Source organism: Heptranchias perlo, unplaced genomic scaffold, assembly GCF_035084215.1.
Source record: "Heptranchias perlo isolate sHepPer1 unplaced genomic scaffold, sHepPer1.hap1 HAP1_SCAFFOLD_1815, whole genome shotgun sequence".
NCBI classification, from domain to species: Eukaryota; Metazoa; Chordata; class Chondrichthyes; order Hexanchiformes; family Hexanchidae; genus Heptranchias; species Heptranchias perlo.
In genome coordinates, this window is record NW_027139094.1 from 1 (window position 1) to 22386 (window position 22386).

Genomic DNA, 22386 nt, shown 5'->3' on the forward strand with positions numbered 1-22386 from the left:
TGGACGGAGCGAGGGGGACGGAGTGAGGGGGACGGAGCGAGGGGTGACAGCGATCTGTGGGCGGCCCCAGGGGGCGACAGACAACAAGAGTTGAATCAACTCCAAGGTTTTGTCTTTTGTGCAAATGTTGCGTCTTCAATTTTTTATTTTTTTATGAATTTGTCATCCATCGAGGGTCAGAATAATCTACAGGATGTGAAACAATTTATAACAAGCAAAAAGGTCTGTAATAACCAGAGGAGTTTATGAAATGCAATCAGAGGCGAGTCACACTCCGGGATCGTGTCCTCACCCAGCGACACATACACATTCCGCCTCCGCCGCTGGTCCCAGCAGAGCCCCATCACTCCCAGCAGAGCCCCATCACTCCCAGCAGAGCCCCATCACTCCCAGCAGAGCCCCAGCACCCTCTGACCAGCAGCAGGAGATCAGTGAGTTGCTCACAGCCTCGGGCTAAAATAAGACAAATGCACGTTGTGAGGAAGGAGACAGAGTCCGAGTGGTGGTCAGCCACTGGCACGACACAGGGTAGGAGCAGTGCTCGGACACACAATACACAAGACAGGACTATACACGAGGGCGGATTCCCTCTCCTCCAGGTACAGAGAGGTACAGGGGTCGCATGTCGGACGGACGGACGGACGGGAGGAGCGTCTCTCTCCAACGTTTTCTTCATTTTGATTTGATTTTGGTCAGTTGTCGATCGAGTTGAACGATTCAGAGGTCGCGACCCCCTCTCTACACGTCAGTGGAGAAGTAGAGAGTGTTTCGCTTGAGTTCGGTGATGGAGATCGGGGGATGTTGCAGGTAATACAGCAGCACCTGAACCTGTCGGAGAACAATCCACACTGTCAGTCCATACAGGGCACATCTCCGGCCCCACCACTGCCCCGCCGAGGCCCCACCTGCCCCGCCGAGGCCCCACCTGCCCCGCCGAGGCCCCACCGAGGCCCCCCCCTGCCCCGCCGAGGCCCCCCCCTGCCCCGCCGAGGCCCCACCTGCCCCGCCGAGGCCCCACCGAGGCCCCAAAACAGGAGGTGCCACTGAAAAAGGACCTGACCATCACCACAAGGTGGTGCTTCCCCCCCCCAACCCCCTGGGGACAGCCCCTCCTCCCCCCTCGGGCACAGGCCCCCCTCCACTCCCTCGGGCACAGGCTCTCCCGCCCGCCCTCGGGCACAGGCTCTCCCGCCCGCCCTCGGGCACAGGCTCTCCCGCCCGCCCTCGGGCACAGGTGCCCCTCCCCCCTCGGGCACAGCCCCTCCCCCGCCCTCGGGCACAGCCCCTGCCCCCCTAGCAGGCGCAGGCTCTCCCTCCCGCCCGCCCCCCCCCTCGGGCACAGGTGCCCCTCCCCCCTCGGGCACAGCCCCTGCCCCCCAGCAGGTGCAGGCTCTCTCTTCCCTCTCCGGGCTCAGACCCCCAGGGACCAGTGTCCAGACTCGGGCTGAGCCTGGGCCGGTCGCAGTGACACACACGGACTGATACAGGCGCTAATTAATTGCACCGTACCTGCGCCATGACTTCGTGAGACCAGATATCGGACACGGTGTTGGTGTAGGCTTTGTGTTCAGATTCTGAGGGTCTCAGCAGAGTTGGGCCAAACACTGTCGCCAGGTTGTGTAGAGACATTTTATTAACGGGCTCCTTCTCCGCAACTCTGCGAACAAACAGCAAAATTATCAGAGACCCAACACACAGAGACCCTTACCCTGAATAAACAGTGACTTTGTACAGTTAGAACAGAATCATAGAAAGGTTACAGCACAGAAGGCGGCCGTTCAGCCCATCGAGACTGTGCCGGCTCTCTGCAAGAGCAATCCAGCCAATCGCACTACCCGCCCTATCCCTGTAGCCCTAAAAAAATGTTCCTTTCAAGTATTTATCCAGTTCCCTTTTGAAGGCCATGATTGAATCTGCCTCCACCACCCCCTCGGGCAGTGCATTCCAAATCCTAACCACTCGCTGTGTAAAAAAGTTTTCCCTCATGTCGCCTTTGGTTCTTTTGCCAATCACCTTAAATCTGTGTCCTCTGGTTCTTGACCCTTCCACCAATGGGAACAGTTTCTCTCTATCTACTCTGTCTAAACCCTTCATGATTTTGAATACCTCGATCAATCTCCTCACAACCTTCTCTGCTCTGAGGAGAATAATCCCAGCTTCTCCAGTCTATCCACGTAACTAAAGTCCCTCATCCCTGGGACCATTCTAGTAAATCTCCTCTGCACCCTCTCTAAGGCCTTCACACCTTTCCTAAAGTGCGGTGCCCAGAACTGGACACAATACTCCAGTTGTGGTCGTACCAGTGCTTTATAAAGGTTCATCATAACTTCCATACTTTTGTACTCGATGCCTCTATTTATAAAGCCCAGGATCCCGTATGCTTTTTTAACCACTTTCTCACCCTGGCCCCAGTGTGTTTATCCATCGCTCTGATAGGTTTCACAGCGTGTTTCTCAATCCATCTGATTGGTCCATCTGTGTTTATCCATTCCTGTGAGGGTGTTTATCATTCCCTCTGATAGGCTGCAGTTTGTTTATCAAACCCTTGGGTTGGTCCCAGTGTATTTGACAATCCCCTCGATAGCCCCAGAGTGAGTCCATCACTCTCTCAGCCCCCACTGTGTTCATCAATCTCTCTGATCATAGAAACGTTAAACGCACAGGAGGCCATTTGGCCCATCGAGTCTGTGCCGGCTCTATGCAAGTTCCACAGTGAGTGACCCTCACCCTGAATAAACACTTCCCTTTTACTCTGGTTAATCAGTGAGACAGGGTGTTTGACTCCCGATAATGCTGTCGGTCGGCTGATGATCGAGTGCTGTGCACTGAAACCTGCAGCTAATGGCTTGTGGTCAATATGGGAGCTGGCTGGTACGACCTTGAGCAGGGTTTGACCGGTGGGCCGCAGATTTGGTAACAGACATGGTCACTCGTGAACCCCCAAACCCCTCATCAACAGTTAATGGAAAGGACCGTTTCCATAGCAACCAGGGCAAAGACTCAAACCCGGCTCCCGAGATTACAGCTGCAAAGATCCACATCTGCAGAAACACCAGCACCATTTAACTTGTTGCCATGGCAACCTGCATAACACGGCCCTATCGTCCCGGGAGATGGTCTCAGAACTTTGGGCTGTTCCTCAAACATCAGCTGCTGAGAATCAGAGCCGTGTTTCACCATCACTGCCCTGCCCAGGTCACCGAGACACACGACCCCAGGCTCAGCTCATCGCTCCCCCCACCAGCGCTGCCCTGCCCAGGTCACCGAGACACACGACCCCAGGCTCGGCTCATCGCTCCCCCCACCAGCCCTGCCCTGCCCAGGTCACCGAGACACACGACCCCAGGCTCGGCTCATCGCTCCCCCCACCAGCCCTGCCCTGCCCAGGTCACCGAGACACACGACCCCAGGCTCGGCTCATCGCTCCCCCCACCAGCCCTGCCCTGCCCAGGTCACCGAGACACACGACCCCAGGCTCGGCTCATCGCTCCCCCCACCAGCGCTGCCCTGCCCAGGTCACCGAGACACACGACCCCAGGCTCGGCTCATCGCTCCCCCCACCAGCCCTGCCCTGCCCAGGTCACCGAGACACACGACCCCAGGCTCGGCTCATCGCTCCCCCCACCAGCGCTGCCCTGCCCAGGTCACCGAGACACACGACCCCAGGCTCGGCTCATCGCTCCCCCCACCAGCCCTGCCCTGCCCAGGTCACCGAGACACACGACCCCAGGCTCGGCTCATCACTCCCCCCACCAGCGCTGCCCTGCCCAGGTCACCGAGACACACGACCCCAGGCTCGGCTCATCGCTCCCCCCACCAGCCCTGCCCTGCCCAGGTCACCGAGACACGCGACCCCAGGCTCCGCTCATCGCTCCCCCCACCAGCGCTGCCCTGCCCTGCCCAGGTCACCGAGACACACGACCCCAGGCTCGGCTCATCACTCCCCCCACCAGCGCTGCCCTGCCCAGGTCACCGAGACACACGACCCCAGGCTCGGCTCATCGCTCCCCCACCAGCGCTGCCCTGCCCAGGTCACCGAGACACACGACCCCAGGCTCGGCTCATCGTTCCCACCGCCCCCCAGTTCACCCTGGAGGCTGGGCCGGGCCTGTCCCTGAGTGTCGGCCCTCAAGCTCTGTTTGGAACGACCGCCCCGTACCCTGGGCCCGGTTTAGCAAGTTCCGGGGCTGGGATCGATGCTGAGTTTACCACAGGCCCAAGCTTCAGGCAGAGAGGCACAACGACCCGACTCCAGACACCTGGCCATGCACGGAGAGGGGGGAGGAGGGGGGGGGGAGAGGGAGGGGGAGGAGGGGGAGGGGGAGGAGGGGGGGAGGGAGGAGGGGGAGGGGGCGAGGGAGGGGGAGGGAGGGAGAGGAGGGGGAGGAGGGGGAGGGGGAGGAGGGGGCGAGGGAGGGGGAGGGGGCGAGGGAGGGGGAGGGAGGGGGAGGAGGGGGTGGGGGAGGAGGGGGACGGGGAGACGCTGTACCTTTTCAGATGGCCCAGTAGAGAGAGGAAGGTGTTGAGGTTGGGGTCAGGCAGGGATCGCAGGAGGTGCAACATGCAATTCTCTTTTGCCGCTGGATCAGACAACGCTGGAACAGAAAGAATCACAGTACAGTTACCATAGCAACAGGCCTGGGGCCTAGCAATATATCTTCAGTTTCAGGCCTCTGCTTAAACCCAAATGACAGTCCCCCTGCTGTGTCAGCTCATTCCCTCACTGACTCCTCATGTTCGAGGCTAGACAGTATCAACACGATATTCAACTGTGGAGGCATCACATCCTGGCCTCACCTAATGGCCACACACAAGGAGGTCAGGGGTCATCAGGAGCAGGAACCCTTCCCAACACAGTGGTACTGAGGCCCGTTATGGGGCAACAGTGAAGGCGGAGAGTGCAGACACTGCTGGTCTGAGCAGGCTCCATTGACCCACTCAGACCTGTCTCTTGGCCTGTCTGTTTATTTACTATTCCTTTGGTCAGGGAGGCCTGAGCTTCCTCCTCCGTGACATTTACTTTCCGTGCTAAGAATTCTGAGCAAATTACGTCACCAACAACAGCTATTTCCTGCGTCTGTCGTGTCTCAGTGGGTCACTCTCTCCTCTGAGTCACAGGGTCATGGGTTCAAGTCCCACTCCACAGACTTGAGCCCACAATCCAGGCCGACACTCCCAGTGTAGTACTGAGGGAGTGCTGCACTGTCAGAGGGTCAGTACTGAGGGAGTGCTGCACTGTCGGAGGGTCAGTACTGAGGGAGTGCTGCACTGTCAGAGGGTCAGTACTGAGGGAGCGCTGCACTGTCAGAGGGTCAGTACTGAGGGAGTGCTGCACTGTCAGAGGGTCAGTACTGAGGGAGCGCTGCACTGTCAGAGGGTCAGTACTGAGGGAGCGCTGCACTGTCGGAGGGTCAGTACTGAGGGAGCGCTGCACTGTCGGAGGGTCAGTACTGAGGGAGCGCCGCACTGTCGGAGGGTCAGTACTGAGGGAGCGCCGCACTGTCAGAGGAGCCGTCTCTCGGATGAGACGTTAAACCGAGGCCCCGTCTGCCCTCAGGTGGATGTAAAAGATCCCACGGCCACTACTGGAAGAAGAGCAGGGGGAATTCTCCCCGGGGTCCTGGGGCCAATATTTATCCCTCAGCCAATGTCACCAAAAAACAGATGATCTGGGTCATTATCTCATTGCTGTGTGTGGGATCTTGCTGTGCACAAATTGGCTGCCAGTTTCCTACATTACAACAGAGACTGCACTTCAAAAAATACGTCACTGATTGTGAAGCACTTTGGGACGTCCTGAGACCGTGAAAGAAATGCAAGTTTCTCTTTCAGTAAAGTTTACTGGCTCAGCAATCAGTGAGATTGCTTGTTTGGAATCGGTGATGGTGAGCGTTTGCCGTGCGGCAGCGAGCGGTTGCCGTGCGGCGGCGAGCGGTTGCCGTGTGGCGGCGAGCGGTTGCCGTGCGGTTGCCTTGTTTACTCACCGATCCCTTCCACGAAGGCCGGGTAGAGTCGGTCGGTGAGAAGCGGTTCCGGTAACTCTCGAAAATACAACTTGAGTGTTCCAGCAATGGCGTTAATGTCCATGTCACTCAACATCACCAGAACATCCTTGGTATCTGGAAGGACAAGGTGACCGAGGTCAGGCAGGGAGTGACTGGGGGGGGGGGGGTCAGGCGGGGTGTGACGGGGGGGGTCAGCGGGGTGTGACGGGGGGGGGGTCAGGCAGGGTGTGACGGGGGGGGGGGTCAGGCGGGGTGTGGCGGGGGGGGTCAGGCAGGGTGTGACGGGGGGGGGGGGTCAGGCGGGGTGTGACGGGGGGGGGGTCAGGTGGGGTGTGACGGGGGGGGTCAGGTGGGGTGTGACGGGGGGGGGTCAGGTGGGGTGTGACGGGGGGGGTCAGGTGGGGTGTGACGGGGGGGGGTCAGGTGGGGTGTGACGGGGGGGGGGGGTCAGGTGGGGTGTGACGGGGGGGGGGTCAGGTGGGGTGTGACGGGGGGGGGGTCAGGTGGGGTGTGACGGGGGGGGGGGTCAGGTGGGGTGTGACGGGGGGGGGGGTCAGGTGGGGTGTGACGGGGGGGGGGGGTCAGGTGGGGTACGCCAGGGGTGCAGCAACTCCAGCAGCCATTGGCTGATTCATGAACTCCAGGCAGGGGATTCGCTCCCTCGCTGATAATTTAAAGCCGCGGTTTCAGCGCCCGGACAGTCACTGGGACAAGAGGGCGGACCCCCTTTCTCTGCCGGGCACCCGGTGGAAACACATGGTGGGGGCTGGAGAGCACCCGGTGGGGGGGGGGGGGGGGAGGAGACCCTGGGGACACACGGGGCAGTGAAGGGGGTTTATGCAGGGTCTGCACCGGGTTTATACACCGATGGGCAGAAAATCTAGTGCGAGGATGGAATTTGCACTCACTCATGTCGAAGGCGGATTTCAGAGCCTGGATATCTGTGGCCACTCCAGAAATCCGATAGATTCCCACTTCCTCAATCCCACGTTTCTCCACCTCCTCAATACACTGGCGGACAATGTACGGCACCTTCGAGCGCTCCCGCCTGGAAACCACCCAAACAACTATCAGAACATCACCACATCCTGGACCCACCGTCAGTCACAGAGACCCTCCCCCTCCCCCCATCGTCATCATCGTCAGTCACAGAGACCCTCCCCCCTCCCCCACCCCCATCGTCAGTCACAGAGACCCTCCCCCTCCCCCACCCCCACCCCCCATCGTCAGTCACAGAGACCCTCCCCCCCCCCCACCCCCCACCGTCAGTCACAGAGACCCTCCCCCTCCCCCCCATCGTCAGTCACAGAGACCCTCCCCCTCCCCCCCACCCCCATCGTCAGTCACAGAGACCCTCCCCCTCCCCCACCCCCACCCCCCATCGTCAGTCACAGAGACCCTCCCCCCCCCCCCACCCCCACCCCCCACCGTCAGTCACAGAGACCCTCCCCCTCCCCCACCCCCGGTCGTCAGTCACAGAGACCCTCCCCCTCCCCCACCCCCGGTCGTCAGTCACAGAGACCCTCCCCCACCCCCCGGTCGTCAGTCACAGAGACCCTTCCCCACCCCCCATCGTCAGTCACAGAGACCCTCCCCCACCCCCACCCCCGGTCGTCAGTCACAGAGACCCTCCCCCACCCCCACCCCCCCATCGTCAGTCACAGAGACCCTCCCCCACCCCCCGGTCGTCAGTCACAGAGACCCTCCCCCACCCCCCCGGTCGTCAGTCACAGAGACCCTCCCCCACCACCCCCACCCCCATCGTCAGTCACAGAGACCCTCCCCCACCCCCGGTCGTCAGTCACAGAGACCCTCACCCTCCCCCACCCCCGGTCGTCAGTCACAGAGACCCTCCCCCACCCCCCCGGTCGTCAGTCACAGAGACCCTCCCCCACCCCCCATCGTCAGTCACAGAGACCCTCCCCCACCCCCCATCCCCGGTCATCAGTCACAGAGACCCTCCCCCACCCCCACCCCCATCCCCGGTCATCAGTCACAGAGACCCCCTGGGGGATGGACCGGGAAATGATCCGCTCAGTTTATCAGAAAAATGTAGTTCGCCTCAATCACTCGTGGATCACATGACACTTATTAACCAACACACACGGTACGCACCGCGCACTAACCCCACACGGTACGCACCGCGCACTAACCCCACACGGTACGCACCGCGCACTAACCCCACACGGTACGCACCGCGCACTAACCCCACACGGTACGCTCCGCGCACTAACCCCACACGGTACGCACCGCGCACTAACCCACACGGTACGCACCGCGCACTAACCCCACACGGTACGCACCGCGCACTAACCACACACGGTACCCTCCGTGCACTAACCACACACGGTACACACACGGTACACTCCGCACACGGTACACTCCGCACACGGTACACACACGGTACACTCCGCACACGGTACACACCGCACACTAACCACACACGGTACACTCCGCACACTAACCACACACAGGACACTCCGTACACTAACCACACACGGTACACTCCACACACAGTACACTAACCACACACGGTACACTCCGTACACGGTACACACACGGTACACTCCGTACACGGTACACACACGGTACACTCCGTACACGGTACACACACGGTACACTCCGCACACGGTACACACCGCACACTACGCACACGGTACACACCGCACACTAATCACACACGGTACACACCGCACACTAACCACACAGGGTACATACCGCACACTAATCACACACGGTACACTCCGCACACTAACCACACACGGTACACACCGCACACTAATCACACACGGTACACACCGCACACTAACCACACACGGTACACACCGCACACTAATCACACACGGTACACTCCGCACACTAATCACACACCGCACACTAATCACACACGGTACACACCGCACATGGTACACTCCGCACATGGTACACTCCGCACACTAACCACACACGGTACACACCGCACACGGTACACACCGCACACTAATCACACACGGTACACTCCGCACACGGTACACACCGCACACTAATCGCACATGGTACACTCCGCACATGGTACACTCCGCACACTAACCACACACGGTACACACCACACACAGTACACACCGCACACTAATCACACACCGCACACTAATCACACATGGTACACTCCGCACATGGTACACTCCGCACACTAACCACACGCGGTACACTCCGCACACTAATCACACACGGTACACTAACCGCACGCGGTACACTCCGCACACGGTACACTCCGCACAGTAATCACACACGGTACACTCCGCACACTAATCACACACGGTACACACCGCACACTAATCACACACGGTACACTCCGCACACTAATCACACGCGGTACACTCCGCACACTAACCACACGAGGTACACTCCGCACACTAACCACACGAGGTACACTCCGCACACTAACCACACGCGGTACACTCCGCACACTAATCACACACGGTACACTAACCGCACGCGGTACACTCCGCACACGGTACACTCCGCACAGTAATCACACACGGTACACTCCGCACACTAATCACACACGGTACACACCGCACACTAATCACACACGGTACACTCCGCACACTAATCACACGCGGTACACTCCGCACACTAACCACACGAGGTACACTCCGCACACTAACCACACGAGGTACACTCCGCACACTAACCACACGCGGTACACTCCGCACACGGTACACACCGCACACTAATCACACACGGTACACTCCGCACACTAATCACACACGGTACACTCCGCACACTAATCACACACGGTACACTCCGCACACGGTACACACCGCACACTAATCACACACGGTACACTCCGCACACTAATCGCACGCGGTACACTCCGCACACTAATCGCACGCGGTACACTCCGCACACTAATCACACGCGGTACACTCCGCACACTAATCACACGCGGTACACTCCGCACACTAATCACACGCGGTACACTCCGCACACTAATCACACGCGGTACACTCCGCACACTAATCACACGCGGTACACTCCGCACACTAACCGCACGCGGTACACTCCGCACACTAACCGCACGCGGTACACTCCGCACACTAACCGCACGCGGTACACTCCGCACACTAACCGCACGCGGTACACTCCGCACACTAACCGCACGCGGTACACTCCGCACACTAACCGCACGCGGTACACTCCGCACACTAACCGCACGCGGTACACTCCGCACACTAATCACACACGGTACACTCCGCACGCGGTACACTCCGCACGCGGTACACTCCGCACACTAATCACACACGGTACACTCCGCACACGGTACACTCCGCACACTAATCACACACGGTACACTCCGCACACGGTACACACCGCACACTAATCACACACGGTACACTCCGCACACTAATCGCACGCGGTACACTCCGCACACTAATCGCACGCGGTACACTCCGCACACTAATCGCACGCGGTACACACCGCACACTAATCACACACGGTACACTCCGCACACTAATCGCACGCGGTACACACCGCACACTAATCACACACGGTACACTCCGCACACTAATCGCACGCGGTACACTCCGCACACTAATCGCACGCGGTACACTCCGCACACTAACCACACGCGGTACACACCGCACACTAATCACACACGGTACACTCCGCACACTAATCACACGCGGTACACACCGCACACTAATCACACGCGGTACACTCCGCACACTAATCGCACGCGGTACACTCCGCACACTAACCACACGCGGTACACACCGCACACTAATCACACACGGTACACTCCGCACACTAATCACACGCGGTACACTCCGCACACTAACCGCACGCGGTACACTCCGCACACTAATCGCACGCGGTACACTCCGCACACTAATCACACACGGTACACTCCGCACGCGGTACACTCCGCACACTAATCACACACGGTACACTCCGCACACGGTACACACCGCACACTAATCACACACGGTACACTCCGCACACTAATCGCACGCGGTACACTCCGCACACTAACCGCACGCGGTACACACCGCACACTAATCACACACGGTACACTCCGCACACTAATCACACGCGGTACACACCGCACACTAATCACACGCGGTACACTCCGCACACTAAACACACGCGGTACACACCGCACACTAATCGCACGCGGTACACTCCGCACACTAATCACACACGGTACACTCCGCACACTAATCACACACGGTACACTCCGCACACGGTACACACCGCACACTAATCACACACGGTACACTCCGCACACTAATCGCACGCGGTACACTCCGCACACTAACCACACGCGGTACACACCGCACACTAATCACACACGGTACACTCCGCACACTAATCACACGCGGTACACACCGCACACTAATCACACGCGGTACACTCCGCACACTAAACACACGCGGTACACACCGCACACTAATCACACGCGGTACACTCCGCACACTAACCACACGCGGTACACACCGCACACTAATCACACACGGTACACTCCGCACGCGGTACACTCCGCACACTAATCGCACGCGGTACACTCCGCACACTAATCGCACGCGGTACACTCCGCACACTAATCGCACGCGGTACACTCCGCACACTAATCGCACGCGGTACACTCCGCACACTAATCGCACGCGGTACACTCCGCACACTAATCGCACGCGGTACACTCCGCACACTAATCGCACGCGGTACACTCCGCACACTAATCACACACGGTACACTCCGCACACTAATCACACACGGTACACTCCGCACGCGGTACACTCCGCACACTAATCGCACGCGGTACACTCCGCACACTAATCGCACGCGGTACACTCCGCACACTAATCGCACGCGGTACACTCCGCACACTAATCGCACGCGGTACACTCCGCACACTAATCGCACGCGGTACACTCCGCACACTAATCGCACGCGGTACACTCCGCACACTAATCACACACGGTACACTCCGCACGCGGTACACTCCGCACACTAATCACACACGGTACACTCCGCACACTAATCACACACGGTACACTCCGCACGCGGTACACTCCGCACACTAACCACACACGGTACACTCCGCACACTAATCACACACGGTACACTCCGCACACTAATCACACACGGTACACTCCGCACGCGGTACACTCCGCACACTAATCGCACGCGGTACACTCCGCACACTAATCGCACGCGGTACACTCCGCACACTAATCGCACGCGGTACACTCCGCACACTAATCGCACACGGTACACTCCGCACACTAATCGCACGCGGTACACTCCGCACACTAATCACACACGGTACACTCCGCACACTAATCACACGCGGTACACTCCGCACACGGTACACTCCGCACACTAATCGCACGCGGTACACTCCGCACACTAATCGCACGCGGTGCACTCCGCACACTAATCGCACGCGGTGCACTCTGCACACTAATCGCACGCGGTACACTCCGCACACTAATCGCACGCGGTACACTCCGCACACTAATCGCACGCGGTACACTCCGCACACTAACCTCACGCGGTACACTCCGCACACTAACCTCACGCGGTACACTCCGCACACTAATCACACACGGTACACTCCGCACACTAATCACACACGGTACACTCCGCACACTAATCACACACGGTACACTCCGCACACTAATCACACACGGTACACTCCGCACACTAATCGCACGCGGTACACTCCGCACACTAATCGCACGCGGTACACTCCGCACACTAATCACACGCGGTACACTCCGCACACTAATCACACACGGTACACTCCGCACACTAATCACACACGGTACACTCCGCACACTAATCACACGCGGTACACTCCGCACACTAATCGCACGCGGTACACACCGCACACTAACCACACGCGGTACACTCCGCACACGGTACACTCCGCACACTAATCACACGCGGTACACTCCGTACACTAATCACACGCGGTACACTCCGCACACTAATCACACGCGGTACACACCGCACACTAATCACACGCGGTACACTCCGCACACTAATCACACATGGTACACTCCGCACACTAATCACACACGGTACACACCGCACACGGTACACACCGCACACTAATCACACGCGGTACACTCTGTACACTAATCACACACGGTACACTCCGCACACTAATCGCACGCGGTACACACCGCACACTAACCACACGCGGTACACTCCGCACACGGTACACTCCGCACACTAATCACACGCGGTACACTCCGTACACTAATCACACACGGTACACTCCGCACACGGTACACACCGCACACTAATCACACGCGGTACACTCCGCACACTAATCACACGCGGTACACACCACACACTAATCACACGCGGTACACTCCGCACACTAATCACACACGGTACACACCGCACACGGTACACACCGCACACTAATCACACGCGGTACACTCTGCACACTAATCACACACGGTACACTCCGCACACTAATCACACGCGGTACACTCCGCACACTCATCACACGCGGTACACTCCGCACACTAATCACACACGGTACACACCGCACACGGTACACTCCGCACACTAATCACACGCGGTACACTCCGCACACTAACCACACGCGGTACACTCCGCACACTAACCACACGCGGTACACTCCGCACACGGTACACTCCGCACACTAATCACACACGGTACACTCCGCACACTAATCACACGCGGTACACTCCGCACACTAATCACACGCGGTACACTCCGCACACGGTACACTCTGCACACTAATCACACACGGTACACTCCGCACACTAATCACACGCGGTACACTCCGCACACGGTACACTCTGCACACTAATCGCACGCGGTACACTCCGCACACTAATCGCACGCGGTACACTCCGCACACTAATCGCACGCGGTACACTCCGCACACTAATCACACACGGTACACTCCGCACACTAATCGCACGCGGTACACTCCGCACACTAATCACACACGGTACACTCCGCACACTAATCACACGCGGTACACTCCGCACACGGTACACTCCGCACACTAATCGCACGCGGTACACTCCGCACACTAATCGCACGCGGTGCACTCCGCACACTAATCGCACGCGGTGCACTCTGCACACTAATCGCACGCGGTACACTCCGCACACTAATCGCACGCGGTACACTCCGCACACTAATCGCACGCGGTACACTCCGCACACTAACCTCACGCGGTACACTCCGCACACTAACCTCACGCGGTACACTCCGCACACTAATCACACACGGTACACTCCGCACACTAATCACACACGGTACACTCCGCACACTAATCACACACGGTACACTCCGCACACTAATCGCACGCGGTACACTCCGCACACTAATCGCACGCGGTACACTCCGCACACTAATCACACGCGGTACACTCCGCACACTAATCACACACGGTACACTCCGCACACTAATCACACACGGTACACTCCGCACACTAATCACACGCGGTACACTCCGCACACTAATCGCACGCGGTACACACCGCACACTAACCACACGCGGTACACTCCGCACACGGTACACTCCGCACACTAATCACACGCGGTACACTCCGTACACTAATCACACGCGGTACACTCCGCACACTAATCACACGCGGTACACACCGCACACTAATCACACGCGGTACACTCCGCACACTAATCACACATGGTACACTCCGCACACTAATCACACACGGTACACACCGCACACGGTACACACCGCACACTAATCACACGCGGTACACTCTGCACACTAATCACACACGGTACACTCCGCACACTAATCGCACGCGGTACACACCGCACACTAACCACACGCGGTACACTCCGCACACGGTACACTCCGCACACTAATCACACGCGGTACACTCCGTACACTAATCACACACGGTACACTCCGCACACGGTACACACCGCACACTAATCACACGCGGTACACTCCGCACACTAATCACACGCGGTACACACCACACACTAATCACACGCGGTACACTCCGCACACTAATCACACACGGTACACACCGCACACGGTACACACCGCACACTAATCACACGCGGTACACTCTGCACACTAATCACACGCGGTACACTCCGCACACTAATCGCACGCGGTACACTCCGCACACTAATCACACGCGGTACACTCCGCACACTCATCACACGCGGTACACTCCGCACACTAATCACACACGGTACACACCGCACACGGTACACTCCGCACACTAATCACACGCGGTACACTCCGCACACTAACCACACGCGGTACACTCCGCACACTAACCACACGCGGTACACTCCGCACACGGTACACTCCGCACACTAATCACACACGGTACACTCCGCACACTAATCACACGCGGTACACTCCGCACACGGTACACTCTGCACACTAATCACACGCGGTACACTCCGCACACTAACCACACGCGGTACACTCCGCACACTAACCACACGCGGTACACTCCGCACACGGTACACTCCGCACACTAATCACACGCGGTACACTCCGCACACTAATCACACGCGGTACACTCCGCACACTAACCACACGCGGTACACTCCGCACACTAACCACACGCGGTACACTCCGCACACGGTACACTCCGCACACTAATCACACACGGTACACACTGTACACACCATCTGCACGAGGTACATGCCAATCACATATAGTATGCTGGCAATACATGCACTGCCTCAGCAGTATCCCGTCACACAAAGTACACAGAGCTGGTCAGGGTTTGGGGGGTTCGATCGTCCATTCCAGGCTGGGTTCGGGGGCTGCTACTTACTTTGTGACGACGGTGATTTTGACCCCGAACACTCCGCTCTGTTTTTTTGACGGGGTGCGTTTCAGACTCAGGTCCCGGCTGGTGAATTTCATCGACAGTTCCACCTCGATCTGAAACACACGGGAACTTCTCATTTATCAAAATATCCCGGCCACAATTAGCTCCCCCCATTCCCCTCTCCCCCCCCCACCCTCACAGACCACACCCAGCACTCTCCCCTCCCCTCCTCCGGGGAGCTGACCAGGATCAGTGGAAGCGTGCGCTGGAACAGTCAGTACCCCCAGCGGGTGGAGAGAGGGGCTAATGGGCTTTGGTTACAGTCCAGGAGTGGGATTGGCCCCACTCCGAGTAACGGCGTCCGGCTGAGAATTACCAGCCGCTCCCCAACAGGTCTGAATCATCCACCGGAGTTGCTGGTGAGCAGTCACTCGTGCAACAGCTGCTCAGACTCACGAGTCACGACTCTTACACACTTCACACTGCCGCCGGCTGGATTAACTTCACTCACCCCGTTCATCTCAATCACCGCAGTTTGCCAGGTCTGGTTTGTGCCGTCTGTGAGTCAAGCTGTGAGAGAAGAGACACAATTAACGGAGGGAGATGAGAGACACAGCACCCAGTGACCTCACACACCCGGGGGGACAGGGGACAGGCAGAGACCCCCCCCGCACCCGGGGGGGACGGGCAGAGACCCCCCCCGCACCCGGGGGGGACGGGCAGAGACCCCCCCGCACCCGGGGGGGACGGGCAGAGACCCCCCCCCCTGCACCCGGGGGGGGGACGGGCAGAGACCCCCCCCCCGCACCCGGGGGGGACGGGCAGAGACCCCCCCCCCCGCACCCGGGGGGGGGGACGGGCAGAGACCCCCCGCACCCGGAGGGGGATGGGCAGAGACCCCCCCTGCACCCGGGGGGGACGGGCAGAGACCCCCCCGCACCCAGGGGGGAGGGGCAGAGACCCCCCCCGCACCCGGGGGGTGGGGGGGGACAGGCCGGGACAGACCAGGCCCAGCCTACTCCAGCAGCGCAGTCACACTGAGAACACAAGGTGATAGTCCCTGACCTGGAGCAGAACCCCACCCCGACTCCCCCACTCCTCATCAAACTCCCACGACTCCACCGACCCCCCACTGACGCCCCACACCCACCTTACTGCCCCCCACAGACCCCCCTCGCCCGCCCTCCTCAGGAAACACATCTCACTGTCCAGTATCAGTTGTCACCTCACCATTTATAAACTGCCCAATATCCAGTTCCATTAACCCTCAGCTGTTACAATCTGCAAACCTCGCACAGCAAGATCCAGCCACCTTCACACACGCTCCACGCATTTGCTCGGAGCCACAACTTATGCCCATTCTTCACGTGACAGGGAAGTTATTCCACCATGGGGGTGTCACGGCTGTGTCTGGACCTGGTCCTCACCCGATGTCCAGCAGGGACACTGGGCAGTGACTCCTCGCCAATTCTCCCTCTCCTTAACCCACGACACTGAGGCCAACTCAGGGGGCAGCCGAGAGCAGTGAACTCAGCACCGACCCATGGAATGAACCCAGGACCTTCCTGGTCTGTGTGGGTCCCTGCTCCACTGACCGATCGGGGGGGGGGGTGGGGGGCGGGGGAAATCAGGTGATCGGGGGGGGGGGGGGCGGGGGGCTGGGGGAGAGGAATCGGCTGATCGATTAGAGAAACGCAGTGAGCCCAGTTTCTGCTTTTCACACATGGCATTGCCAGCCTGGTTTGAGATCTGGAGCATTTGCAAAAGGCCAGAGCCAAAACATTTACTGACAATGGGCACTGGACTGACCAGCAGCCGGTGGGGACTGTGACCAGCAGCCGGTGGGACTGTGACCAGCAGCCGGCGGGACTGTGACCAGCAGCCGGCGGGGACTGTGACCAGCAGCCGACGGGGACTGTGACCAGCAGCCGGCGGGGACTGTGACCAGCTGGGCCAGTGTCCGACTGTCCAATCCACGACAGGTTTAACACAGAAACATTGAACGGTTAAATGCTGAGCTCACTGACCGATCCCTCTTTCTCCGTGTCCCGAGCTCACTGACCGATCCTCTTTCTCCCCGTGTCCCGAGCTCACTGACCGATCCCTCTTTCTCCCTGTGTCCGAGCTCACTGACCGATCCCTCTTTCTCCTGTGTCCCGAGCTCACTGACCGATCCCTCTTTCTCCTGTGTCCGAGCGCACTGACCGATCCCTCTTCTCCGTGTCCTGAGCTCACTGACCGATCCCTCTTTCTCCCTGTGTCTCCGAGCGCACTGACCGATCCCTCTTTCTCCGTGTCCTGAGCTCACTGACCGATCCCTCTTTCTCCGTGTCCTGAGCTCACTGACCGATCCCTCTTTCTCCCGTGTCCCGAGCTCACTGACCAATCCTCTTCTCCCCGTGTCCCGAGCTACTGACCGATCCCCTTTCTCCCGAGCTCACTGACCGATCCCTCTTTCTCCGTGTCCCGAGCTCACTGACCGATCCCTCTTTCCTCCGTGTCCCGAGCTCACTGACCGATCCCTCTTTCTCCCCGTGTCCCGAGCTCACTGACCGATCCCTCTTCTCCCTGTGTCCCGAGCTCACTGACCGATCCCTCTTTCTCCGTGTCCCGAGCGCACTGACCGATCCCTCTTTCTCCCTGTGTCCCGAGCTCACTGACCGATCCCTCTTTCTCCTGTGTCCCGAGCTCACTGACCGATCCCTCTTTCTCCCTGTGTCCTGAGCTCACTGACCGATCCCTCTTTCTCCCTGTGTCCCGAGCGCACTGACCGATCCCTCTTTCTCCCTGTGTCCCGAGCTCACTGACCGATCCCTCTTTCTCCCTGTGTCCGAGCTCACTGACCGATCCCTCTTTCTCCTGTGTCCGAGCGCACTGACCGATCCCTCTTTCTCCGTGTCCTGAGCTCACTGACCGATCCTCTTTCTCCCCGTGTCCCGAGCTCACTGACCGATCCCTCTTTCTCCCCGTGTCCCGAGCTTACTGACCGATCCCCCTTTCTCCCGTGTCCCGAGCTCACTGACCGATCCCTCTTTCTCCGTGTCCCGAGCTCACTGACCGATCCCTCTTTCTCCGTGTCCCGAGCTCACTGACCGATCCCTCTTTCTCCCCGTGTCCGAGCTCACTGACCGATCCCTCTTTCTCCCTGTGTCCCGAGCTCACTGACCGATCCCTCTTTCTCCGTGTCCCGAGCGCACTGACCGATCCCTCTTTCTCCCTGTGTCCCGAGCTCACTGACCGATCCCTCTTTCTCCCTGTGTCCCGAGCTCACTGACCGATCCTCTTTCTCCCTGTGTCCCGAGCTCACTGACCGATCCCTCTTTCTCCCTGTGTCCCGAGCTCACTGACCGATCCCTCTTTCTCCCTGTGTCCCGAGGTCACTGACCGATCCCTCTTTCTCCCTGTGTCCGTCTCTCAATAAAACGTTCACTGATTCTGACCTTTCACGAGCTGCAAACAACAATTTTTTGGCCACAACAGATTGTCGAATAAATACTGCGGTGTAATTCTCAACACTGGGAGCCAGTGGGATCCACCGGTGAATAAAGTGTTGGAGAGACTGTCGGGCCGACAGCCCACGGTGAGATATTAAAGAGACGGCCCTGAGGGAGGAAGCTGGACAGAGATGATCAGAGGTCACTGGACCTGACCCACAGACAGCCCAGACGGGAATTCAAACATCAGCCAAGGAGCTGGGATTTATTTCTGAGGACGTTTGTTTCCTGTTTAAGTTTACTGATGTCGATCAGCCCCAGGAGGTGGGCTGGAGACTGTAAAATACTTTAGAAAATACAAGAATGCAATGACCTTTGCCCAAGTAGCTTGCTGCGTACGCGGCCCCACAGTTTGGTTCCAGTATTTGCCTGTCTTGTGGTGAAAGGTTTCTCTGTGCCCACTCCACAATGCTGTTCCAACTGTTCACACACACAGTTAATGGGACTCTGAGAGCTCTGAATATCCGTCATTCCAGCTACAGCCTCTGCGAGAGGTCCCTGTCTCACTCCGTACAAACCTCTCACAGAACAGGGCACTTGCTTCTCCAGATCAACAGACCCCCTTCTCCTTCTCTGGTCTGTCTGTGCGCAGGTGACCAAAATTACAGAGCCTCCCTGCTGTACGGGCCAGGGGTCAGGGATCGGTCCATCACTGTGTTATCTCAGTCCAGGATCACGGACGCCTCTTCCTTGCTGGGACACGGCAGGACTCCCCGAGGAGAAGCAGACTGGAGTGAGGGGAGACAACGGTGGGGGTGGACGATGCCCCTTTAACAAGTGGCGTTCAGGGTTAATCCGATCGGAGGCAAATCCCACACTTGACCAGGAGTGTTACAGCGTAGGGAGTGAGTGGGGAGGTCTGGCCGTTGCTAACGCAGTGATAGCAGCAGCAGCCACTCCCCCCTCGCTCCGAGGAGGCTGGATTTGGCACGGATTCCAGCGATGGCTTTGATCCACATCCTCCTCTTCTTCCTCCTCCTCTCTCTCTCTCTCTCTCTCTCTCCCACTCACACACAGTTCACGCACATTAATGGAGCCTGGTTCTCCATTCACTGATCCTCAGTCCCATCTGTGACCATGGATCTCCCCGTGAACCCGGCCTAATTAGTAATCCACAGGTTTAACCCCTTCAGCAGCCCCTGTGCTCCTCACAGATTATTTTGTAGACAGGTTGCAAACGGGAGCCCGAGATATCAGCCATGGAGGTTTCAATCCTCGGTGTGTCTGCCTCGGAACAGAGGCTGAGAGGAGGCCCAGACTTTGCAGCCAAGAGTGGAAGGAGACAGTGGGACAAGAGTGGAAGGAGACAGAGGATAAGAGTGGAAGGAGATAGTGGGACAAGAGTGGAAGGAGACAGTGGGACAAGAGTGGAAGGAGATAGTGGGACAAGAGTGGAAGGAGACAGTGGGACAAGAGTGGAAGGAGATAGTGGGACAAGAGTGGAAGGAGATAGTGGGACAAGAGTGGAAGGAGACAGTGGGACAAGAGTGGAAGGAGATAGTGGGACAAGAGTGGAAGGAGACAGTGGGACAAGAGTGGAAGGAGACAGTGGGACAAGAGTGGAAGGAGACAGTGGGACAAGAGTGGAAGGAGATAGTGGGACAAGAGTGGAAGGAGACAGTGGGACAAGAGTGGAAGGAGACAGTGGGACAGAGTGGAAGGAGACAGTGGGACAAGAGTGGAAGGAGATAGTGGGACAAGAGTGGAAGGAGACAGTGGGACAAGAGTGGAAGGAGATAGTGGGACAAGAGTGGAAGGAGATAGTGGGACAAGAGTGGAAGGAGATAGTGGGACAAGAGTGGAAGGAGATAGTGGGACAAGAATGGAAGGAGATAGTGGACAAGAGAGAGATGAGTGCGCCCGTGTCCTTCTCGTACCTCATGTAATGAGTGTTCCTTAGCCGGTGGGGTCGCAGGGTCAAGCTCCTCGAGGACTCGAGACTCGAGCCCATAATCCGGGCCCACACTCTCAGGGTCAGTACTGAGGGAGCCCCGCACTGTCGGAGGGTCGTACTGAGGGAGCACTGCACTGACGGAGGGTCAGTACTGAGGGAGCGCCGCACTGACGGAGGGTCAGTACTGAGGGAGCGCCGCACTGACGGAGGGTCGGTGCTGAGGGAGCGCTGCACTGTCGGAGGGTCAGTACTGAGGGAGCGCTGCACTGTCGGAGGGTCGGTACTGAGGGAGTGCTGCACTGTCGGAGGGTCAGTACTGAGGGAGCGCCGCACTGTCGGAGGGTCGGTGCTGAGGGAGCGCCGCACTGTCGGAGGGCCGGTGCTGAGGGAGCGCCGCACTGTCGGAGGGTCGGTGCTGAGGGAGCGCCGCACTGTCGAAGGGTCGGTGCTGAGGGAGCGCCGCACTGTCGGAGGGTCGGTGCTGAGGGAGCGCCGCACTGTCGGAGGGTCAGTACTGAGGGAGCGCCGCACTGTCGGAGGGTCGGTGCTGAGGGAGCGCCGCACTGTCGGAGGGTTGGTACTGAGGGAGCGCCGCACTGTCTCAGGTGGATGTAAAAGATCCCATGGCTACAATTTAAAGAAGAGCAGGGGCGTTCTCCCCGGTGTCCTGGGGCAAATATTTATCCCTCAACCAACATCACTAAAAACGGATGATCTGGTCATTTATCTGATTGCTGTTTGTGGGATCTTGCTGTGCGCAAATTGGCTGCCGCGTTTCCTACATTGACTGCACTTCAAAAGCACTTAATTGGCTGTAAAGTGTTTTGGGACGTCCGTGAGGTGGGGAAAGGCGCTATATAAATGCAAGCTTTGCTTTTCTTTCCATGTAATGGGGTCACATTGTAATTACACCCTCCTGCCTGTGGTGCGCTGCAGCTCCACTGGGTAATTCCAGTGTGACTGTTTACATAGGAAGATCCCATTATAAATGAGGAGGTAGGAATTTATAAAGGAAATATAACAATAAGGACCAAATGTATGACTTTAAACCCGGGACTGTTAACAGGAAGTGTGACTCAGGTGTAAAGTTTTTAATATTTGATCAATAGGTTTGGGAAATATTGAGTAACAGACCGAGTGAGGACAAGTGTCTGAATTTATTCTGTTAAAATCTTAACCGCCTCT

General features: G+C 58.3%; 1 protein-coding gene across 1 annotated transcript; it reads right to left on the reverse strand.

The window, feature by feature from the left end:
• Nucleotides 1-107: 107 nt before the first annotated feature.
• Nucleotides 108-20129, reverse strand: LOC137309832 (active breakpoint cluster region-related protein-like). Its single transcript, XM_067977851.1, has 8 exons — nt 19826-20129; nt 16325-16383; nt 15817-15926; nt 6914-7053; nt 5985-6119; nt 4490-4595; nt 1510-1657; nt 108-828 (listed from the first exon to the last, which is right to left on the reverse strand). Exons 2-8 carry the CDS (start codon nt 16331-16333, stop codon nt 739-741), a joined length of 738 nt encoding a protein of 245 aa, XP_067833952.1. The 5' UTR covers nt 16334-16383; nt 19826-20129; the 3' UTR covers nt 108-738.
• Between the last annotated feature and the right edge of the window lie 2257 nt (nt 20130-22386).

Excerpts from the sequence above, each read along its gene's own strand:
- LOC137309832 (XM_067977851.1), bottom strand. Across the intron at positions 7,054-15,816 it reads AAAATCACCGTCGTCACAAA|GCGGGAGCGCTCGAAGGTGC; the intron begins GTAAGTAGCAGC and ends GGTGGTTTCCAG. Across the intron at positions 829-1,509 it reads CTCACGAAGTCATGGCGCAG|GTTCAGGTGCTGCTGTATTA; the intron begins GTACGGTGCAAT and ends GTTCTCCGACAG.